The sequence below is a fragment of the Pithys albifrons genome, chromosome 5, assembly GCF_047495875.1.
Source record: "Pithys albifrons albifrons isolate INPA30051 chromosome 5, PitAlb_v1, whole genome shotgun sequence".
Taxonomy (NCBI): Eukaryota; Metazoa; Chordata; class Aves; order Passeriformes; family Thamnophilidae; genus Pithys; species Pithys albifrons.
In genome coordinates this window covers 29012704-29037050 of record NC_092462.1, presented here as the reverse complement: position 1 = coordinate 29037050, position 24347 = coordinate 29012704, and the positions used below count along the sequence as shown (strand labels likewise).

Below are 24347 nucleotides of genomic sequence, written 5' to 3'. Positions count from 1 at the left end.
AAAATAAAAAATGATTCCATGTTCTATGCAGCAGAGTACTTCACCAGAAGCGGCTTTCATACAATTAAGACAAGAATGCAATCCACTAAGGAAAGGTGAAACGTAATATAACCCTCCAGGTACTGAATTACCCAAAGCAATGAATGAAACAAAAGACCACTTGGACCTATGGTCAGCTGCAAGTTAACACAGGAAAAATTGACTCTTCCACTTCAGAAGAGATCCTATCTCTCACTCTTTTACAGTTCACCAGTTCCCATCATGAAGGACTCAGATATAAGCCAAGCTTCAGTCCCCAACCCCGTATTTCTGCATAGAGCTCTAAAAAGTAGTCAGGAAACATGGGGGATAAGGGAAGGACACAAATGAAGTAAGTTTACTTTATGGCTCTACACTGACTTCAGCAATGCATAGTGGCACTAGACACTAGTGACTTTTGGTCTTGTCCTGGTCCTGCTTATGAACTATTGGGTGACCTTGGGAAAAATCACTTCATTTTCTCTTGCAGCACATAAAATGTGTAAGAGGAACACTCATGTCACTCACAAAGCACTGCAAGGTTCACAATTAACATCTTCTACTTCAGCCTCATCTTTGATGGTAGCTTCTGGCCTGTGCCTGAAGCAATCTCTCCCCTGAGATCTTTGTCCATCCCTTCCCAAACACATTTAATTAAAAAGCCCTAACTGCTGAATTTCTAGCTATGATCTTTTACTGAAAATCCTCTTCTCTTGACAAGTTGTTCCTATTTTATTCCTAGACACGACTTCCAGACTCGCTTATTTCTGCAATATGCCGCGTCTGCCTATACTTTCTTTGATGGGCTGACAAAAGAACATGTTTAATCCCGAGCAACAACTTTTTCATTTAAGGTGGCAGAGCCCTGCACCTCTGATATGTGTCTTGGGCTATTCTGTAGGCAAGCCTCTTCTCAGCAGCTCCTGGAGCCCAGCTTTCTTTCCTCCAATGCTGGCATGCAGCTGGCATGCACCCTGCACAACAGAGCACAAATAGAACAGTACTACCGCCTGGACCTGACCAGTATTTTTTGTTTTATTTTTTTAACCCAAATGTGTAAATAAAACAGTGAGAGGTGAATATTGCAGCCAGCAACATGGAAATCTCTGGAAATGCAAGAATATCAGGGACCCACAATATTATTGCAGCAGGGCTATGGAAATCATCTGGTGCCTCTCCAAGTGCTCTCATACCACCTGATGGTATAAATGCTTGGATGATAGGAGTAGCTCTGAAAGGCTCTTAAGTCTCCTAAACTAGATTAATCTATGTGCAGCATACAGCAAAACCACAGATGCTTACTAATGATATGAAGAGCCAACTTCCATGATAGATATATGCATCCTATGTGCAATTATGCCTCTTTCTTAATAGCATTGACATGGCTGCAAGATACTAATTACCAAATGAGAATTTGGCAATTATACTCCATCATACCTTTCTCCTGACAGAGCTACTTTTAAATAAACAAGAATTTTGGTTTTGACAACACTAAAGAAAGGGAATTTTCTCCTTTGATCTGTTCTAGCTTTCCAAGTGTGATCATGGAATTAAAGAAGAGAAAAAAATCCCATTTGCTGAAGTACGGCAACTGCTTCAGTGAAGCCATTTCACCACTACTAAGAAACATTGTTAACCCTTTTAATAATCAGTGGGAGGAATGATGTTACCTCAAATTAAAGCAATCTCACTAGGTAATTCTTGCTATTCAACAGCCAGAATTTCAGTGTTTGTCATGAACTATTTTCAGACTTACCTTTAAAATTACAATACCACAAGATTCAAATTATTCCCAGTGTCTAATGGCAATGTTAGACAAAACCTCTTACCTGCATCATCTGCGGAGATACTGGCAAACAGCTTACACACAAGTAAAGAGAACAGAAAAGCTTCTTTCTGAGGCACATGAGAGGGATGTAATGAGACAGTTGTGCCAAAGCCAGTCAAACATGGAGGTACCATCCTTGCAGTGAAGTAAATGGCAAAGTCCCTGGTTGACTACAGTGGGAATGGAATTAAGCCATTGCTGAGTAATTTATACATCTCCCCTTCCAGTGTTACCTCCGGACATCAAAACAAATGGACATCAATGGTCATCTGGGTAAGACGCTGGTTAGGTGAGATTTTAACAAGGATAATGCAAACCTAATACAAACCATATTATGATTCCAAATGTGGGAACCCACAGCAATGTGAAAGGATGCACTAATGACAGCAATATTTTTCCACTGTTCAAGCAAGCTTGGAGACAAATGTCGGGATTTGTCTCTGTCTGCCTTTTCTGGAATGCCGTTTTATGACATAGCTAATGAATTAGGGGAAAAAAAAAAGAAAGGTAACAGCCCTGTATCACAGCAATTGCAAGTGATCTCTGCCTTCCATCCTGGAGGCCTGTCATTGACCCCTTTATGAGCATTTTGCTTGTGATGGGGGTGGGTGGGAAGTTGGAATAAGCACCTAAAAATAAGTGTGTAAATGATACCATGATATACAGCTACCTTGTTTACCATTATCCTTAGCCATACATTTATCATCATGCTCTTAACACATACTGTACATCTTTTCTTTCCTCTCCCGATCCCCACTTTTCCCTTCTAATTGGAAAACAGTCTATGATATGTAATTAAAGATCTCATAAATGCTGCCAGCAAGTGCATCTTTTTTCCTCCCAGTAACTACTAACATCTTGGAGAAGACCTCATCAGCCTCTGATAGAATATAGCCTAATGTATCTTCTCACACAATCCACTCAGAATGCGGAAGTCAATCTTTCCACCTTCCACATAATTAAACTCATCTGTATTATGTACTTTTCTCTCACCACTCCCACCCTTCTCTGACACATGTATCACCCTGTCATCAGCTCCTTTCCTTTCATCTGATTTGCTCTATTTCTTATCTTTCGAGAAGAGCTGTAGTAGTTCTAGGCACAGCTCGACACCACTGTTTCCTCTATTAAAAGACAGCACTTTCAACTCCCATTTAAGAGGGATTATTTCTTACAATTTAGAGAGTTTATTCATGCCTGCAAGTGAAAAAAATACCCTTTTCCATTCACAGTACATGACTGAGACATTAACAATGAAATTCAATGGTACTTCAAAGACTCCTTTGGGCACTAAAGGTTGTGCAAGGCAGCCTGGGGACTGACTAAAGCCCAGTTAACCCAACAGGTGGCTTCATTTGCTCTTTGAAAAATAGCCGCTGCTTCTCTCAGAGAGGAAAACGCTCCTAGACTCAGCCAAACAGCAGCTGTAAAATTGTCTGACTTGAGGCAACTCTAGAGTTTTCATATACCCTAGTATGAAAGGGAGAAGGTGCCTGCTGTGCATGCCAGAGCACCTCCTGTGAGGGCAAAGTTCATAGAATGTCCATGGTCCAATGAGCCATGTGTATGCCTTGTCTCCATAAGTACATCGTGACTTCTGTGAGACAGAATAGCTGGAGCTGCAGACAGGGAGGCGGGAGACCTGACAGCCCCATACTTCAGATATTTGGATATTCTTCCACAAAACCCCTGGCACAGCTCCTCAGGCATTTGCCTGAGGCTCAGCCATGAGAACCGGCTATGAGACCCCAGAGGACAGTCTGACAAAGCCCTGTGCGGTGATGCCCCTGCCTAGGAGGCAGCCCCCTCCCTAGTCCCTGGCAGATGGGCTCATGATCCAGGTTCAAAACTTAAGAAAGGCAGAGAAAGCAGGAGGACTCGCTGAAATCTTTGCTAATCTCTCAAGGGGATAAAAAAGTGTCCGAGTCTTTAGCACTTCATTACTGCTATCACTTGATTTTGCTAAGTGCCTTTTTTTGGGTCCTCATCAGTGAACAGTTGCCAAGCCACTCTAAATACTATTACTGCCAAAGGCCAAATAAAGCTCAACTGTATTTACTGAACAGGTATCAATTTCTCTCTTGCCTGATACCAAGTCAAAATTATCTGGATTTTAGCTACATTTAGATCACCTGGGTACTGGAATTTGCAACCGCTTGGAACAGACACTGTCACACTATTAACAGCTTTAGCAGACAAAGCACAGTTCACCAACCAGATGTATTGCAGGCAACACCTTGCACTCAGCTGGACTAGGACCAAAGATTGCCTTTCCTGACAGAAGGTGCAAAAGAGGGAAGGAGGGAACTTTTGCTACTGCAATTGAGATTTGGGAGCAAACAGATCCCATGTCACACTTTCTCCCAAGTTATTCAGCACACTTAAGCTCACAAAATGCTTTGGATAAATACACTGCTAACTGACATTTCTATCTTTCATGCTGCAATGAAAGTGAAACCACAGCAATACTGAAAACAATTCAGAAAAAACAATCCCAAACCTAAGAGCCCATCTCTGGTAGCCTCTTACCAGCCTCTCTTATCTGCTCTTAGGTTAGTTTGGCAAACAGATTGGGAAACATCTCCAGTGTATCTATCAGGGCTACAGGTGTACTGGAAGGGCTCAGCAGGGGCAGAGAAGCAGCAAGAGTCCTAGTCCTGGTGTGCACCCTCTAGCCCGTCATACTACATCCCCATGCCTCAAGTTTCCCCATCAGCAAACCAGATGACTGAAAAACCTCACTGATGAAGGCAGTGCATAAGTTTTAGGAAATGAAATAGCAATTTACTGACATGAGGCACCCCTTCCAATTATGCAGTATCCATCAGGACTGGATACAAGAAATCTGAGCCAAGTTGCATTTATTTACTGCATTCATTTGCATAATGACCATGTACTTAGCATCCACATTTTGTCCTCAAAGAAGAACTGGACACTGTACAAACTGAATTTAAAGTAACAGTTCTCATTCACTGACGATTATCAGAAGATACAGAAACAGTGTGAGGCCACAACAGATGCACAACTGTTATGAGAGCACAAGCAATATTATCAACTGCCTGACTACTTTACAGGATTTGTTTTGTTTTATAGAGACGTTCTGCAAGGGTTGCAACTAGCCCTGAAGGCAATGTGACTCTGGCAGAACTCCCCCTTGAAGCTTCAGCAACATTTAGCAGAGGGTGCACACCTCTATGAAAAGCACTGGGCATTTTGTCCTTCATGCACACTCAGCTTTGCTAGTTGCTGTCTGCAGTTTTGGAAAAGGTGGAGGTGGGACTGTGCCCTCATGTGCATCCTTGCCTGATCATCCTCCAGCTCCTTTCCATCTCCCTGGAGGGGCCAAGAAGCAACTGGTACAGAGTGATATACAATAAATAAAATAATCCAGTCATTTCTGCAGTGATGGTCTTCCAGTTTACTGAACTGGGTGAGACCATCTCTCTGTGGAAACTGTCTTTGCATGGCCAGGTGTTTAAAGGCTCATGCTGTAACTGCCCAGCAAGGTCAGTGAGCAATTTCATGCTTTTGATGCCACCCTCAGGAAAACAAGGCAGAACCATAGAGCTGTGTGGTTTAATGATCCAAGGCAGGAACCCATTGTGGGCAAGTGAGAGCCCTGGAAATTACGCGATAACGGTATGGTGCAGATCAGGCCCCTATAATAAGCCACACTAATGCTGAACTGTGTGAAAGGCAACTCAGGAAATAGAACAATTAATAGTCTACTTGGCTGAGCTGCCCTTTCTTTGCTTGGATTGAGGCAGATTGCAGAAAGCAGGAGAGAAGTGCAAAGAAATGGCACACAGGGTTCCATAAACCATTGTGAACTGAAGGAGGAAGGACATGCCCAGTTTTTTGCTTTTACCTGATTCAGCTTTGCTTTCTTTCATCTCATCCAGGGGCACAGAGCAAAGATACCCAAGTTTTGCACAGCAGGATGCAGAAGCACGGTTGGAATTGCACTGTGTATTCCTGGGAAGGCAGTAAGCAGTGCTAGTGCCCTCCACTGGCATTTCCACCCAATCCTCTAAATTTGCTTTTGAGGCATCCTTGTCTCTCCCTGCCAAAAGTCCTGCAGAGCTAAGGGGTCAGAAGCAAAACGCCCCTTTTACCATTTGGCAGACCCACTATCCCTGGTCAAAACCCACAGGGCAGATTTTGCCAAATACATAAAACAATTTGCAAATTTTTCCATTCATATCCATGAAGCAGCACTCTCTCCAAGGCTTGTCCATGCCAAAGCACTTACACGATCAGTTCAACGTGCTCGGCACCTCTCAGCAAAGAGCTATGAATTGCCCCAGCTTGCTGCACTGCAGCAGAAAAACCCTCACCAAGCACCACCATAGCCAGTCAGTGTTCTGTATCAATTCATACAGGGCCTTTTGATCGGAGCCTGTATTCTTAAAAATTATCAAGCCTGAAGAAGCAGGAAAATAAATAAATAAGAACAATTTCCTTCTGGTGATTTCTATTGTACTGATCCAGCCAGAAATCCCATTAGTTACTTGCTTTGATCAGGACTGTTCCTCCAGGACCAGGAGATGCAGAAAGGATTCCATCATGCCGGCAAACGAGCACATCTGAAGTGCATTTTAATTAAAACCTTTCAACTCTTGAGCTTTTTGTAGTATTTGCATGTAGCTGAACTTTGGCCCAGCTGCTGTTTGTTGCTGGGTTGTCTGTCACCTTGGTGCTGCTCATGGCTCTTCAGTTAGAGCTCTCCCCTCTCTCTTGTATGTCCTCATGTCCCACCCTAGGTGGGGAAAGGAAGGGCAGTAAGCTGGGATAAAACACTAGCAAGCCCTACGACTCCTGTTACATTAACCCTCTGCAAGAAATACAAGTACTGAAAGTAGCATTTCAGATATCTTTCAAGGAATGGGCTAGGAGCTTGCTGTTCCACTCTATTGTAAAAACAACAACATTAGAAGATGTGGAAAAAACTTCCAAGCCTTGCTGAGACACACCCCTCCAAGAACAAGCAATCCAGGGGAGAAAAGCATTTCAATCTGATACTGTAGAATCCTAACTGGGAACCTGTAATTCATGCACATTGTGAGTTGGAGCTCAGTTTTGGTACAGCAAAATCTTTCCTGGAATGCAGAAGCCAGCCTGCTTTGTGGATGCAGACACGAGGGCAACAGCAACCAAGAGGAAAAAAATCTGGCCAAATGAATAAATAAATAGACAAATTACAAACTCCATGTTAAGAAGGCTTCAGGCTCAAGGCAAAAGAAAACAGAAGGAAAATAGGTCCAGGGAATTGCAGGTGGCCTTGCAGCACAGAGAGCTACCCGCTACAAATGTGGGCCCAGTTAGGAAGCAATTTGGCAGAAGGACAGAGAGAGTGAAAAGGCATCTGACCTCTCTGAGCTTTATCAAGCTGTCACAGATACCCACATAAAACAAGGATGCATAACCTCTGTCTTCTGTCCAGTCTGTGTGCTGCATGTTCATACACACTCAAATGCGTACACACTGCCATGCATGTATTTCCACCTTGATGCTCATTCAAATTCATGTTATCAGCTGCATGGAAAAGATGGGGCGCATTCTGAAGTTGCCACGCCCTGATCGGTGTTTCTTTTGCACAGCTCACTCAATGCACAACTACTGAAATACAAATGTTCAAACTACTCTGGTTCCTCCACTGCTATATTTAATTTTTGAGGGAGATTACTATACAGAGCTTACTTGGTGCAGGGTAAAGAAACTGCACTCAGAGAACAAGTGGGGTGTTTATTAAATGCCTACAACTTCACTGCTATTTCTCTAATAGGACTGAAATTATTTTTACATTCTTTTTTGGATATTTTGGAGTCCTAGTGTCTTAAGAATACTTTCAGAAGTATCATCTATTCAGATTGTTAAAAATGTGAAGTTACTTTCAATGCTAAAATCAGAGAAATAACATATCAGACATAGGAATTATCAGCTTGCAGACTGAGACTAAAGAGCTAAATAGGATTTTATTAGCAGTGAAATTTAAAAGCAACATTCATGGGGGAAAAAAATATAAATTCATGTCATCTGACCAGTGAAACCATTTCAGATGCTTTATTCAGATGCTTTACTTTTGTTCTATGCCAAGTACTGTGCTCAGCACAATACAAAGAGAACTCTTTGACCCTGAAGGCTGTGTTTTAAGGTGATTAGAATTAGATCAATATAAGATTACTTAGCAATTCTTTAAAAATATACCAGCAAAATGGGAAATAAAATTTTAAACCAGTACTATCACTCTTGTAATGTAATATGAGTAGTGCTCTGTAAAAGTTTCTTACAGTCCCGACCTCGTGAAGCTCTTACTACATCTGATTACAGCATGGCCTGCTCTATGCTTTTTGCAAAATGGTAATATTTGCTACTCATACACTTCTAAACATCTGGACTTAGACTTCTAAATATCTGCTACTGTACCCCAAGCCTGAGGTTACATTGGTGGTGGTGATTCCAGTGGCTCTGGGGTATTACAGAGCAATCTGTGCCAATGCTGCTGGTTGCAGCACCTCAAACAGGGTATTTAGGGCAGCTTTTGCTCCCCCACACCTAGTTGTGTGACATCATCCAGGTGCAGTCCATGGATTAAGTTTTGTCAGGTGTAACCAGGCATTTGCTTTTTGTAGCTCATAAAACTACCTCCCAAGTAGCATTTTTGAAGGAGACTAATCACTTTACTGTAAAGTTATTTGTCTCACTGCTACTGGGAGATGGTAAAACCTGCACCCTACTGCACAACACACAGTGGATGTCATCAGTTGAATCTCATAATGAGATCTTCAGCATCCTTTGTTTTTCCTTTTTCAGGAGGAGGGTGGATAGGAACAACTACTTCTTAATATTTTTATTTTAATCTATAAATAAGACATTTTAATTTCATGTCAAAATTGAAAGGCCTGTCTGTAGATGCAGGAAAATTGTTTTTATTTCATCTTTTAATGTCCTCATATATCAACAACAGGGTTGTCTCAATATTTCAAGAATAAAAATGACCTCTAAGTCACACTGTAATCTGGGGATTTTTTTTTTCATATTCCAAAGACTTCTTTCAGTATTCAAGCATGTATTTCTAATATGTGAAGTATAACAAAAAGACTTACAACAAACTATGAAAAAGTAGCAATTACTGATAAGGGAGTTATAAATAAAACTGTAAAATATTCATCTGATCCATAATTCATTTGGTAGCAGACATCTAACCATCTGGGCTGGGGTGAACTCATGACTCTGGAATAGGATGCTGGATGAAGATTTTGCATTCAGAATAAATGCAGCGATCACAAAAAAAAAGAGTCAGACAATAAACCTTTTGTATAACACTGGCTTTCAGGTTTGACTTTGTTCTGCCAGTGTGTTTGATTTTTAACAACCTGTGATTGCATGCTCTGATTGCATGTGACTATGCTTCAAATACATACCAAAATACTTCTTGAAGCTTATTACCAGCATATGCTTGGAACTTCACAAATAAAATTATTCTCCCTTTCTGCCTGAACCCTCACTAACAGCTCAGTACTCATTTTCACATCTCCCTGGACATGAAGGGTGTTCATAGTCTGCAGAAAGATCCTGCAGCAAGAGGCAGTGCAGGGTGCAGTCAGCTTTAAACAGAGACTATGGTTTTTGAGGCAGTACTAGTTTACCTCTGCATATTAAAATACCTCTGTATTCATCCATCCTGATATGAAAGAACACTTTTGCTTTTAAAAGTACATCTTTCTAGGTTAAATGCTGCAATACCTGTGTAAACACACTGGAAGCTAATGTAGCATCTCTAAATGGCAGTGTTTTCCAAGTAGGTGGGCCATTGCAAACATGAAACTTTCTATTTATGCCACTAATAGCTCCTTTCTGGCCAGTGTGCACCTAAGGCACAGTTTAAACTACCAGACATACCAAATTCATAAAAGATTGCCTGCAGCAGTTAAAATTTTTTCAGAGTTCATAAAAAGTTTAGACAAATTCATGTGAGAAAAATCCATTAAGGGCTAAAAGAGCACAAAAAGGTGGTCCCTGAAGGTTGGAGAGCATTCTAAGGAAGCACCGCTACATGTCTTCGTCATGCTCATACCCTTTCTATGGTATCCACTATTGACAATTGCTGGGAAGGTGATGCGGCTCTGTGGATTGAGTATGGTTACAATGGATGTTTAAAGGCAAGCCAGGCTTACCACACTGGTTGTGGAAAGGGAGTTTTCCAAAAGTAAGCATCTGCTTAAGCTTTTGTTCAGCAGTTCTGGCTGAAAAGTAGACCTACAAAACCAGTCTTGCCTTTTTTTGTGAGATGATGCAATCAATATACCGCAACACGCTGCATCTACTGGAGCATCCTCTTGGAAATTTTTTGCTATTCCTAAAGAAAATAAGCAAGCTGCTTCCTTTCCCAAGCAAAACCAAACAAGCCTGTGAAATTTTAAAGTTGGAATAATCAGACCCTGAATGTTACAGGACTTGAAGCCATCCATTTCCAAAGGCAATCTCTGAAAACAAGATTTCCAGCACAGCCATCTCTTGCCTCATTTTCTGATGTTTTCTTCCCAGACTATGCAGGGCTACAGTCAATTGGTTTCAAGAGCACATAGACGCTGATGTAAGATTGCAACAAGCTCTATGTTGCAGGTTTGCCTTTCTGAATCACCCTTGGCTGCTTTTCAAAGACTGCACACATCCTGACTGCTAAGGAAAACACCTTCTCCCTTGCCCTCCTCCACTGTAGTATCCCAGCCTGCACAATCAGAATGAGGATCATGGTTCACAGCACACTTCCCTGCTCCAAGAGCCTTCCAGCTGTTCCAAGAGTCTAGTGGTTTTTTTGGTCAGGCAAGAACCCAGCCATGCTTTCCAGGCAGCAGTACATGTTGCCAGGTCCTGTCCTCCAACACCTTTGCTTAAATAGCATTGCTGCAGCACAGGTTTCAACTTGTACCTCTGGTTTGGCCTCAGGCATGTAGACTCCTTGAGGCATTAGACACATTAACTCCTCCTCTGTTAGCAAGCACATCTGTAACTTTCTTCTGCTCCTTGCCTAGAAGGCTCAAATATATCATACAGGTCACAGAAGGGGACTGAACACTGGCTTCTGAGTTTTCAAACAGAAAATAGGCAGTGGGTTTATCTGAAAACACACACAGAGAAGGTCTTTAAGTGTAAAGGAATCTGTGGCATTTGGGATGCCAGTGGGAGAACTGCCCCACTCTCATACTCCCCACCTCCAGTGCAGTTTGGTGCCTGAAGCCATACCCAGCATGGGAGTTGCTGACATCAAAAGCAAAGAAAACTGCTCAGCTGTTTAGGCTGTCTTAAAGTGAATCCGCTTGGCAGGCATTAAGCCTAGAAAGGTTTTAAACGTTGCATCTTTCCAGTGTGCTTCTGTGATGACACAACGAGTGTGCAGGCAACCTTGAATCACAACTGCTTGCTCCCTATGGACCCATTACGAGACACACATCTCTGACCAAAACACCATGGTAGGTGCTTTCTGTATACAGGGCAGATAAGACAAAAGACCTCAAGGGAGATGCACATCTTTACTTAGAGGGACAGCATACCTTAATCATCCAGCTTGGTGAAATTGCTGAGAAAAAAAAGGCACAAAGTTGTCACTTGAAAAGTAAACTTCAATATTAGCAGTACACACAGACTGCACTTTGGAAATTGTTTAAATAGGTTAAAGTTTCAAAAATATAAAAACTTAAGCGAAACCATGAACAAGACAAGGATGGCTAACTCAATCCTCTCATCCTATCATTGACACTTATGAATTATTCACTGTACTCCAGCCCACATGCATGAGGCACCTTTTTAACATGCTGTGAGACTGCATTACAGATGGTTCCTTGTCACGTGTCCTGAGAAATCCTTTGGACATGTATTTGGCAGCAAGAACCATGCTTAGGTCAACTCATGCGCCTACAAAGGGAATAAGGTACTCTGCCTGCCTGCTGCAGCTCTAGGGTAGTCACAATGAAGGCCAGAGCAATTGTTGTCTCTCCTGGCTTGTGGCATTGCTCACCTTTTCTAGACACACACTTTCCAGCAGAAAAACACCTGCAAAATCCCACAAAAACAACACAGGTTTGGGGATTGCAAAAGGGTGCCTGGGAAACTACTTCTGTATTCAGGGCCTAAGGCCACTGTATCCTGCATGGATCAGTCCCGTCCCAAGTACTGGCAGGTTCAGAAGTGCTGGGGGAGCAGAAGCATTCTGGGGTTACCAACTGATAGCAGCTATCAGCCTCTTTTTGTCAGCAAAACTTTACTGTTTCCTTGCTGTATTTCCAAATCTTTGTTTCCTTGCTGTATTTCCAAATTTGATTTCAAAAGTTCAGAGGAAAATTAAATCAGTATGAAAATGCCAGACTGATTGCCAGTACCGATTCTTTCACTCATTATTTAAAATAGTGTAGAGAGGAAGGAGAACAAATTACTCAGGAGAAAAAAAAATATTTTATTTCAGCAAGTAATCCCTTTGAGAGTCCAAACCAGAGGTAGTTTCTGCTGCCAAAAGCTTCCATGACCACAAGATGTGGTGTACCCGGCATCCTTCTGCCTGTGCAGTCTTTGTAGTCCTGAAATGACCATGGTCTTTTTGGGACAGACAAAAGCCAAACCAACAAAACAGACCCTGGCATTTCTCTGCAGTGCTGGGTTACTGAATATGTGGCAGTGGGAGTGCAGCGGCCAAAACTATCCCTTGGCATGCATTTTTCCAATTATCTGCAGCCAGCAGATCTTGTAGCAGGATTTCTCCTGCTGCTGCAGTTGGCTTGGTGTCACTGACTCAACTTCATTAAGCAGCTTTCATGAAAATATAATCACACCATCTAGAAAACCTGTGCAAATGAAAAGATGAGACACCAGTGCTGCACCTCTTTGTGGTAATTTCAGGCGGGTGATGGGTGGGCTGAGACTCTCTGAAGCCCCATGTGCCCTGTCTGCTCTTACTTGAGAAAGTACTGCTGAAGGCGAGTCTTTTTCAGAAACATCCAAAATTATTGGGCATGGCCAGGCATGTGTCACTCCACCTGCACATCTCCATTACTTGCCTCAAAGGATGTTTTCTGGAGGCACCTTAAAAAGACACCCACTTTCCATACTTGGTAGTTTGTCTGATTTCGAAAGTCCCTCCTTACATCTGCTTTATTACTGGCATGGACAAACTGATGATCACCCTGGGGAGTGCTGAAAGAGCACACATCACTGGGAAGCACATTGGATGCTACAACTCCAGCAGACAGGCCTGGCTCTCCTCCTGGTAGAGTGCTGGGACCAGCCAGAGAGACAAAAAAATGCAGTCACCACTGCTTTCTTTAGATAGTAGTTTGATCAAACCTCCTGTGGAATCAAACACGAGAGCATACAGATGCAACTTCAACACCACACAGTGAATTAAACACTTATGGCTTGATCTGTTAGTATCTCCCTTGACTGCAGCTCCACCAGAGTAAACAATGAAACTTAACCAGGACCTATACTTACCCACTTGTCCTTGACACAAGCCAGACTTGTCACAGATTTGCCATTTCCTATAACAGACCTTCCAATATAAGGCTGGAGGCAATAACTGTGCAAGGGGTTATTCTTGGCCTGATGCACAGGAAGGCAGCTATGTGGATAAATCCTGCTGCAGCTATGGAGAGTTTGGGACATAACTAACAAACTAGGACCATTTCCTCACAGGCTACACTTATCAGTGATGTATCACCTCCTCTTGTGCAGCTACATCTGATGAGGTTTATGTGGATTTAATGCCACACAGGGAAAATCCAATGCCAGCAATGAAATACCAGTGCAAAACCACTAACAGGAAAATACACATTTTTCAACAACGGTGTTTCTGGCAGAAGTCTTCACAAGGAGGAAACAGAAAACGGCATTAGGACTGTGACACCCACTGATCTGCATTAAAGACATGCCTTCAGTGGGTGTCATACTAAGCTCCTCTAGTATTCCACTAGCAGATTCCGTGCCACATCTATCAGCAGCATCCCTGGCATGCTTTTATTTTCTGTCCTTGAGATACATCTGAATGATTTCTCCAACACTTCAACGATCTACTTTAATTGCCAGGACAGGTATCTGATGAAGTTCTATACAATTGCACTTTCTTACTGCTGGCTGCCAAGCCTGGGCATAGACATCTGGGTAGCAGGAATGAAATGCAGCCCTGCTTCAGCTAGCATTTTCCTGCTCTGTAGTGAGGAACTGCCAATCTACATTTAGCTGTTACAATGAATTGCCCACTGGGTTTCCAAGGTTTACCTTGTCTGGAGAAGGCAGGGGGTGGCTCCAGTGACCTGGCAGCACAGTCCTCACAGTCTCAAATGCCACCAGTTCACATTCCTGGAAGGGGTTCACAGTGGATAAATGCCACTGGGGAGCCCTGAATGAAATGGCAGGAAATAAGCCAAGCAGGCAGAGACCCTGACATAGAGCATGACGGACAAGAGAAGGATAGGTGGGTCTCCAGGCCTTTACCGAAATTGTGTGATGTGTTTGGTGTGTTGATGTGCCAAGAAGGAGATGTAATCATGTTTTTGCCTCCCATCACACCTCCAGGTGACAGAGGATAATGGCAACTCCCTGCCTGTGTCCAAAGTGACAGCTCTTTTCAACTGCTGGGCAAAGGAAGGGCAGACAGATCAGAGCCCTGGACAAAGAAATAAGCCAGTCTACATGATCTCTGCCTGAACAGAGTAAACACAAGAAGAACACGGTATGCAGTGACATCTTAGCCCTACCTTGTTGGAGACGCAGTGACAATGTACCACACCTCACCAGCCTGAGTTCAGTCACTTTAGCACCACATTGTAGAAGACGGATGAATTTCCTAAAGTCACTCAAACCAATTTTCTTAGGGTAACTGTTTGCAACGTTAGGATGTTTTAGCAATTGGCATTTGTAATCAAAATGAACTCCAAATTTCCCATTTCAACAAGAAAGTCAGCTGTTTTGTTCCTAGATTGTGGATGGATACACAAAAATGCAAAGAAGCGGAGGTACCTCCAAGCAGCTTAGTGTAAAAGAAAAAAGTCACAAACTCTAAAACTGTGTCCTGCTGAAAGGAGACATACTGAAGACTGCAGTAATTATAACCTATGAGACAAAACTCCCACTCCCCATATTTGAAAGGGCCATAGTCCAGCCCTCCATGCTGCGAATTTCCACCCTTTCCAAAGGGAGGTCTGTACCAGGTCTGACTGGCTCAGGTTCCCACCCCAGACATTTCCCCAGGTTGAAGATCCACTTACCTGCCTGGTTTGTGGTTACATTTACAGACACAAACTGCCGGACTCCAGGGTTCTGGTCGGACACTCCATTCACTGCCTCAATTTCAAAGGTATAGTTTGTATGAGCAAGCAGATCCACCATCATGACAGAGGTGTTTTTCAGGCCGGTTTGTTGGGGGAGGTACCTGACATGACTGCCACACGCCTCACACAGACCCAAGTGTGAGCTGCACTTCTTGCATGCAATATAATAAGACACATCTTTCCTTCCACCAGTATCAGCAGGGGGAATCCATTCCAGAAAGACACTAGTCTCGTTAACATTTGAGATGGCACTCCGAGGAGCAGAGGGGGGTCCTGGTTTATAAAGTGAGAAAAACACATGGTAAAAACAGTATTATCAGTCATCCTGCTTGCTACTACTCTCTAAGCTGAAGAGAGATGCTCCATTGCTGATGTGCCAGAAAGCACATGGGGATCATTTGCAGCAGCACCTGAAGAACTGGGAAAGTAGGGATTTGTTTTGAGCACTTCCACCTCACCTCAAGGGGTCTGTGTTGGACAGCACAGACAGCAGCCATCTGTGTGGCAGGACAAGACATGGGGCTGGCTCAAACCCAGCAGGAGGAGCACTCCACCCTGGGGCATTGCCTCTGGTGCTCTCCTTGTTCTTCCTGCAAAGGGAGCAGCAAATCTTTGCTCTATCCAAGTCACTGTTGGCTTCACCAGGGAAAAGATTCCCCCTTCTCATTTCGCTGTCCCTATATTACTAGCCCTATGTCCTAAAAAAAAAGACACACCCTAGCGTGTCCACACTACTTGGGTACTCAACTCAGATGCCAAACATTTCCTCTGTGTGTACCTGCCTCTTCCCACCAGCTTTTTGGCAACAGCGAAACCTAAGCTTGGGCATCCAAATCACACTTGAGTGTGACGCTCAATGTAGCCCAAAGCAGATGGTGATCTACACGGACCACTGGAACATGGAGATATCTGGCTACTCAGCGGCAGCCCTCTTGATCCCTGCCAAACTGTAGCATGGTTGGTTAGCCACACCACACTTGCTTATTTTGCCAAGCCTCCCTGCTCAGGACGCCAGTGTGGTACTGGCAAGGCTATCTAAAGAGGAACAGCTGCTGCAGGGTCCCAGAGCACCTGCAGAAAGTGAGCTGCTTTTCTTCATCCTGGTGGGAAAGACTACAGCTGGGCAAGGCCACCTGGAGACACCTTCAAGATTTCCTTTTAAGCTTTTAGTTTTTAACACGCTTGTGTTGCAAGTGAAGGGCAAGCTGTATACACACCCTGAAGACAATGTGAAAGGACAAGCAGGAATCTCATGCAAGAGATCCACATGTTAAGTACTCAGGGAATGCTAATGAATGAGGAAGAAAGGTGAAATTTATCAAAGCAAGCAGGGATGGATTTTAGTCACAGCATCATCAGAAGCTATACAGCAAAGACTGGGATTTTTCTGAGGGAAGGCAACACAACACTCTCCCTTTCAGTTTGAATGAAGCTGTCAAAACCCATGAGCAGCTCCTTGAAAAGTGCCCTACGAGTAGCTCCATTAGATGGAGACCCATATGAATCTAACAGGCTGTCTTAGGCTGTCATCTTCTCATTTTGTTGTGATAATTAAACTCAATTGGTTATTTAAAACAGGCAGTGTTGCAAAAATGAAATTACCTTATAAACCAAAAGCATTTTCCTCTATTTCCCTTTTTAAGTCTATAAAATTGATAACGCTGATAAACTGAAACACTGTCATGATTTTGACTCAAGCTCTTCTGATTCAATGAGAAATTTACTGACAGAGGAAATAAATAAACCTTATATATTTTTTTATTCTTTGGAGGAAGAGCAGTTGAAGAAAAAAGCTAAGGTAGCTTTGGAAATGGTAGATTATCTTTGTTTTGTTTTGTGATCTCTTCAGATCACTACAAACAAGGAGCAAGCTGCTCACAAGCTGTGCCCCGGGAATCCAGCACTATTTAGCTAATGACATCAACGTATAGTCCAAGTAAAGACTATTTCCTCCACTGTCATTCTCATACTGATATAATGGAAACAATGAAATTCATCACTGGAGCTGTGTGGAGTTATATATATTGCACTCAAGGGTTTTTTATATGTTTTACTGGTTAAATTGGTCTATTTTTTCTTTCACTGGATGAGTGCTGATGCCAGTACTCTAGGAAAAAATAAAGAAGTGAGGCACAAGAAAGACTTACTGGACAATGTGTCTTTAAAGGGGGATGAATTATTACTTTTGTAAAGACAACAGAGGTTTTTACTTGCTTTGTGCAAAAGTCAGTTGCTCTTCTTGAAGGCTTAAAAACACCAGCTTCAGTGAAAATGCTTTAAAGCCAGTGGGACTTCATAACCTATAAAATTACCATTCTCACAGGGCCTCAAAGAAAGGTCTTTAGTAGTCTAAAGACAGATACCTAACAAAACCTACTTGAAGAATCCTGAAACTGTACTTGGATAGAACTTGGGTAAACCCCAGCTGGGAGAACAAAAAGGTGTTTTATCTTCAGAAGAGGGGGGCCCTGGGTCTGCTAAGGTGGTCTGCTTTGATTTTCAAACTCCTTTTGTCAAGGGCAAAGATATTAGTCCACTTATTTTTTTAAAATACACAAATAATTTTTGAATTTGCTACTTTGTACCCTAAGCAGGTAAGATTCAACCTTACTGCACCACAATTTACTGACAAGAGGCAAATACTTTCTGAAAGCAAAGATACTGATATTTTTGTTGATGGACAGCAAACCTGCTGTTTACTGATGCACGTATTTTTTAAAAATAACCTAAGAGAGAAATTACCTTCAAGATACAAATACATATATGAATACATTCAAAGTTATTTGTAAACTTCGTGCAAGTAGACTATTACATTAAATACTATAAAATATTCCATTTGCCTCACATGTCATAATATTACAAACATTTCCCCAACATGCTCTGAACAGCAATAGTGCTACTTATCAGAGATGTGAGGGGAAAGAAAAGAGTGTATTATGTTTTGGTTTTGAAGAGATGTTGTGCAAGGAACTGAAACTAGGATTATTTAGTTAAGAAGAAGCAAAACACAATTACTTCCTGTAAGATACTTAATAATATTAAGTGCATTCTCAAATATTCATCAGGACCAAATTTTTTTTGACTGAGGGCAGTAATTATTTCAGACTGTATCACAGCACTATTGATTTCAAAATTACCAGTCATTACTTACAAAACATACTTAAGGAACTGGAAAAATTAAACAAAAAATCAATTCTTCCCATGCCTTGTACTTAACTGAGCAGTTGACAGAGGTGTAGCAGTTAGTTTTCTTTAGTATGTGGGGGGCAGTGAGCGGGGAGACTCATGCAGCTTGGGTGTTTTAAAATAGGAAAATGTGATTTTATAGCTATACTCACTGTCAAGGGGACTTTGCAAGTGTAGACCTGAAAGCAGACATTGATGTATTCTCTAAAATTAACTACATTTCAAGCTGTCGGAATCCTATGGATATTTTTAACTTCTGCGGCAATAAATAACAAAAACATTAAAAACCCCCTCGCAACATTTTCCTACCAGTCATGACTCAAGTCTGTCTTGCTTGTGTTTTAGTTCATGATGAGATGGTGCCTTCCAGATCTAATTGGACTGGTTTAAAATGTTAGGGTTGCTACCTACACTTTATTGTCCCTACCAAAATTTTCCACCCCTGCTGCTGAGCTGGTGCAGTACATGCCCTCCTCACCACCTTCAGCACAAATACAGCAGAATTAGGACAAAATCCTAAGAAAAGATGCATGGAGAAATTGAGGGTGAATGAAACACATGGAGAAGGCTCAGATAATCCACTCTTCTTTTGTGGTGGTAAGTGTGAATGCCAGCAGAGATGCTGCAACATCCTCAACTGCTGCACTGGGGTTTGCAGTGGGCAACAGAAGCTGAGCAGTGCCTTGATCAGCATTAAACCTTCTATCTGCCCTAGAAGCACTCAGTACCCTGCCAAGGCATATCCTAACACTGCTTCAGGCACCATGCCTGTGCTTTAAACTAGCTTATGGTAAGCTTTCATAACAGAAATAAAACCGACTATGAAAAAAAACCACCCAAACATTAAAATCCAACAAACGTTGCCAACCACCACCAATAAATAAGCATAAAAAGAAAATCCCATGCTATCTGCAGAATCAGAAATTACAGATTTTATGTTCACGGTTCAAACTGCACCAGAAACCTAGGGGGGAAAAGCCCTTTGAACTTCATTTCTTTTTAACATGAGTTGGTCACCAAGCTTGCTTGCGCCTCTCTGAACATCGTGCCCTATGCTCAGGCCATAGGCATGCATAAACATCTTCCTCAGGGATGGCAGCTTTTTCCCTGTGCTAATTCAGCAGCAGGACAGACTGGATGCATACCCCTACATCCTGAGAAGCAACAGAGAGCAACACCACTGATGGTGGGCAGAAGAAGGCACAGTGGACACCAGAGTCTGGCATAACCCTCTATCAGTTCCTGGCTTTGGTTCTGTCAGCAGAGAAAAGCCGATTTTATGAGTGCTTCCAGAGCTCAGTGTGTTTCCCAAAACCATGCTGGACCACATAGTCTTTCATTTATTTATGCCTTTGAACTTAGGCTAAGGGGGAAAATGAACATCAAGAAGCCCTGGTAGTTAAGCTTTTTATGCTGTAACCTACCCTAGCTACAGCTCCAGAAGACACTGGCACACCTATTTAATAAACTGAGAAGTGCTTGCATGACTCAACCCCCCAGACCACTTTGATCTGACAGCACCAGTGACTGCAATGATGCCTAAGGCTGTCTTCTCCTTCACTGCAGCACACCTTCCAACAGCCACAGGCTTCATGCTCCTTTGCCTGGTGAAAATCAAAGGCAGAGTTCAAGGGGCCCAATTCTGCTCCAAGTGTCTCCTTCAGGCAAGCAGAGAGCTGCCAAGGGCAATTTCCTTTGCAAGAGTGTCTCTCCAACAGGAACAGACTTTTTCTTTCTCTTTTGAAGTGTAAACTTGGGAAGCTAGGAAGGACATCTGTATTTACAGGGAAAGGCACAGTAAACCTCTACTATGACTACATGATGCAAGGAAACAGTACAGAAGTCACCTCTGCATCATTGCCCAGTGGCTTCCAAGCATGCATGGACTCGCAAACCTACTTTATCCTCCATTACTTAAGTTCCTTGGAAGTTCTAACTGCAGTAGTTAGTTACTGTAGTAGCACCAGTAGTTCACTCCTCTTCAGTCCTTTTTAATGTCTTTGGTACCATAAAAATTCCATTTGGAGCATGACAGACCCAGTTCAGGTCTGTGCTACACTGAGGAGACTAGCTGGGGGCATGAAAATTATGGCCCTTAGTATCTGAATTATCAACTGAACAAGAGACTTTCAAGGTACAGATGACAGGATAGCTCACCGATACTAATAGCAGGGGAAGGGTAAAACTAGTGATTCTGATTACACTGATTCCACCTTGGACTACTTGTACCCCAATGTGTTACAATGCCCTCTCCCTATATGAAGGGGTTAAGTTCTGCATTTTTGCTGCAGGTTTGGAGAAGTAGTTTCTATCATTGAGTTTTGAGGCCACCCTGAAGAGTTACCATCTCCAGGCAGACTGGAAAGACAGTGCTCTCTCTTTGTCCACTGAAAACAAGCTAAGAGAGGATACTAAGCATGACCATGTAGATTCCACCCATGCCTACTGTTGACAAGCACTACCCATCGTTTCTTCCATTTGCGTGCCCCACACGGGTACTCATGTCTGAATGCTGTGCTGCTGGCTGACTTTGCCCAAGAGCTGGTGGTGAGAGATGGAGGTTTCTGGGTTTGATGCCAGCTTTTGAAGCAAAAACCTTAGAAAAGTCTCCTCTTATGTAACCAGGATTACAATGGACAAAGCCAGTGACATTACAAGTGTGTCAAGACTAGTTCAGACTCCAGCCAGAGTTTGAAAAATCACGTTAATTAGTATCATAATGTCTAGTCACAGTACAGGAACATCGGGAAAGCTTTAAAAACAACCCTATAAGCACATGCTTACTTGTACAGGCCATTGTAGGTGGGTCTGATTCCTTCCTAAAATAGTGTTCTTCACACAGGCAAGATGTGGATGCTTCATCAAGCGTGTAGCTGTGAGGGGGACATTTGCTGCAGGATGGACTGTGGGGTGAAGCTTTGAAGAACCCAGGTCTGCATACTGTGAAAAGAAGAACCACAGGCTAAGCTCTTCCATCATAAAATCAGACTCTTCACATTTCCTCTTAAAAAAACTTCCATATCTTCAGCTATAAAACAGACAAACACTCATAAGTTATTTGGTTTGCATATTTTAAAACAGTCTAACACTAACAGATAGAACATACTTAAATATCTGCACGAAAAGAGTATTAGAATTTGTCAGTTATTCTTTTCCCCTAGCATCTGCCATTGCTGGGTATTTATTCTCCTTGTTGAATGCATTAGAGGTAATATCTTCGGGGCTCTGCTTTAGAAAACATTACTGTGATTTTATTTTTTTTCATTTAGTCTTAGAAAAACAGGTAAAATACATCTCATAGTTTTCGTTTAAGATGTTCTACACCCAGAAATCAATGTCTCAGCAAACAAATACCAACATGGTGGCAGAGGGGATCTCAAGATTGACAGCTTTCAGACACTGTGATAAGGCTGCTTCCCTAGGGCCTTTTCCCCTGCAAACTTGTGATGAATTTTAAAGTGCTCCATATAAGACACACTGTTCTGTGTATAGCCTGAACCAGGCATGCTCACTGTAGAAGACATTTCTTCCAGCTCCAATATATATGCATGACGAGGCACAAAGACTTGATCTGAGAGCTATTTTTCTTCTTAAAAATATATTTCTAAGGGTAGCTTGGGATTTTTTTTCAGTAATTTGAAGTGAATACAGTAATCTCTTGTTTCCAGCCTTCTGAAACTGGTGCTCTTTTTACTTATACAAAGCTCTCTGCACTTCACCTGTCTGCGCACACTCACTCAGAAGAAGTGACAGCCACAAGTTTGCAAGTAGATTTTTTAGGAAAAAACCAGCTGGCCCTGTAGTCATACCATTATATACAGACTTATAAATGCACTGTTAACAAACGGAGGAAACCTTGATTTTCTGTTTGTCTCAAAAAGCAGAGACACAAAGACATGTTAAAGCAGCTCCAAAGTGATGTTATCTTTTTTCCTTCAGAATTGCCCTGAAGTATTTCTGCCCAGTATATCAAGGATAAACAGATCTGCTACCGGAAGTTACCTGGAAATCCCAGAGCCTTTGCATCTGGCATTCAAACTTTCCCAGTTGTAATTAGCTCACAAAGAAGATTATTTCACAGCAAAAGCACTAATATTATCCCATCAGGAATGTCCCAGAAAGTCACAGCATGTGCTAAAACTCAGCTAGAGATGATAGAATTCATCTTCACCATAGATAAACTACAGGCTTTTACTAGTGATCTAGGACAACTGCTTCTAAAGTTGGCTCTGCTTTTTTCAGTACCAGGGAAACTGTCTCAACATCTTCCCTTTTACATCAGTAGCTTGTTCATCAAAGGTGAGACACTTGCACATCAATTCGTAACTCCTAGAGCTGACCAATAAGTCTTTGATGGCTAAAATCACTCATGCATAAAAAGTTATGAGATCCAAGAGCATTCAGTGGACCTCCCCCAGGCACCACCTCCACAGTCTTGCCTGAACTACGAAACTCTCACATCAAGCACCATGCAATTCTGAAGCAGGTTCTGAGCCCACCATGGGCTGCCAGGTTGCCATCATGCATCTGAATCTCTCTGACATACTCTAGGGGATGTTCATCTCCAGGACCTCTGCTGACCTCCAAAAACTGGGCACCCTTACACACTATCCCCCAGCTCCCTTTTCTTCCCACAAGACAGGCAGAGAACAACTAGTTGGACTGGAGGCATTTACAGGTTTTAAAAACCCAATCCATTTTCCAAAATTGCTAATAATCCAACTAGTGCTCCATATTCTGGCTGTGATCTCTGAAGGATGCAGTTCTTCTGCTTTGTGTCCATACACCAGGACCAGTGATCAGACCTAGGGTGAGAGTCTTCTGGGAGAGCAGATCACCAAATGGTTCCTCTCTAGCCTACAATCGTATTTCAAAGCCAAATCAAACTTACTTGCCCAAGCAGACAACAGATGTGGGGAAACGAAAGCACAAACTTGTGCCACATATAAGGAGGGCAGCCCACATCTAGTGTGTACTCAATGAAATTAGCCTGCAAAAAGGACTTGAATTTATCTCATTATGTCCCATCAAGACAGACAGAAAATCATTACAGCACAAAGGTTTACCATGCTTCTATTTTGTGCAAAGCTGCAAATGCAAAATAAGTTGGTTTCCCTCAACACATTTTCAATGTGATGCAGCTTGTCAATGATGGCATGATACGTAGCTCATCTCAAAGGGAATGTCTGGTTTTCATGAATAAGTATGGAGCCAAGAGATGCACGATATTGTAATGAAAGATGTGAAATAAAACTGAGCTGGACCAATTTTTGTATAATCTGCAGACTCACGTGGGTCAGGCATGTCTCTTCTCTATTCAGAAAGTTTAAGGAGGAACACTCAAGAGCATTGACTTACACTGAAGATTTCAACATAAGTCTTTAAATCAAACAGCCAGCAGAGCACTGTGCTGTCAGATATAAGTGGAATACTCTTGTATCAGTTAGAAAGAACATTCAGGGGCAGAACACAGGTTATGCAAAAAGAGAGAATATAGAAAATAAAAAAAATTGAAGTGCCACAGTGAGTGGTGTTGTGCCGAGTCCATGCACCTGCAGCAGATGCTTTGGAGAGGACAGAGGGAGATCTGCAGGGTTCCCCTAGCAGTTTTCCAAGCTTTCATGACTAGAAGCTTGAGGACAACTTCTGATGCACCTTATGCCTCCACACTTCACAGCAGGTATAACGGTAGGTGGATAAGCACAGTCTTGGCTGAGTTGAACACCCAAAAGCAGGAGATGGCAGCATGTCAATTTTCTGCCACTGATGGTAGTGTCTCAGACATTTTGGAAATTAGTTTCAGAGCAGAATTGGGTCACAAACAACCTACCTTGCATGTACCTTGGGTTTTGGTTTTAACTTACCATTCCTCTTCTGACAGTCAACCTTATAATCTCTTCATGAAGTATACATGACTTTATTTAAAATTACATGGATGTCTGGGGTTTAATTCCTAATTAAATCTTATTTTAGTCTTCTTATATTTTTATCTCAGT

At 42.3% G+C, this 24347-nt stretch overlaps 1 protein-coding gene across 12 annotated transcripts in view; it reads right to left on the bottom strand.

The window, feature by feature from the left end:
* The window catches only part of EPHA5 (EPH receptor A5), a 206152-nt gene that overhangs the window by 69923 nt on the left and 111882 nt on the right, over positions 1-24347 (bottom strand). For 8 of the 12 annotated variants that reach the window (XM_071556045.1, XM_071556049.1, XM_071556046.1 and 5 more), the window contains exons 4-5: positions 21136-21291; positions 15103-15438 (exon numbers count right to left, since the gene is read on the bottom strand). The exons of 2 other annotated variants lie outside the window; for them this stretch is intronic. In XM_071556045.1, the coding sequence (XP_071412146.1) occupies positions 15103-15438; positions 21136-21291 (492 nt within the window). The remainder of the gene's footprint in view (positions 1-15102; positions 15439-21135; positions 21292-24347) is intronic. 2 more of the 12 variants (XM_071556052.1, XM_071556057.1) reach the window with 1 other exon arrangement.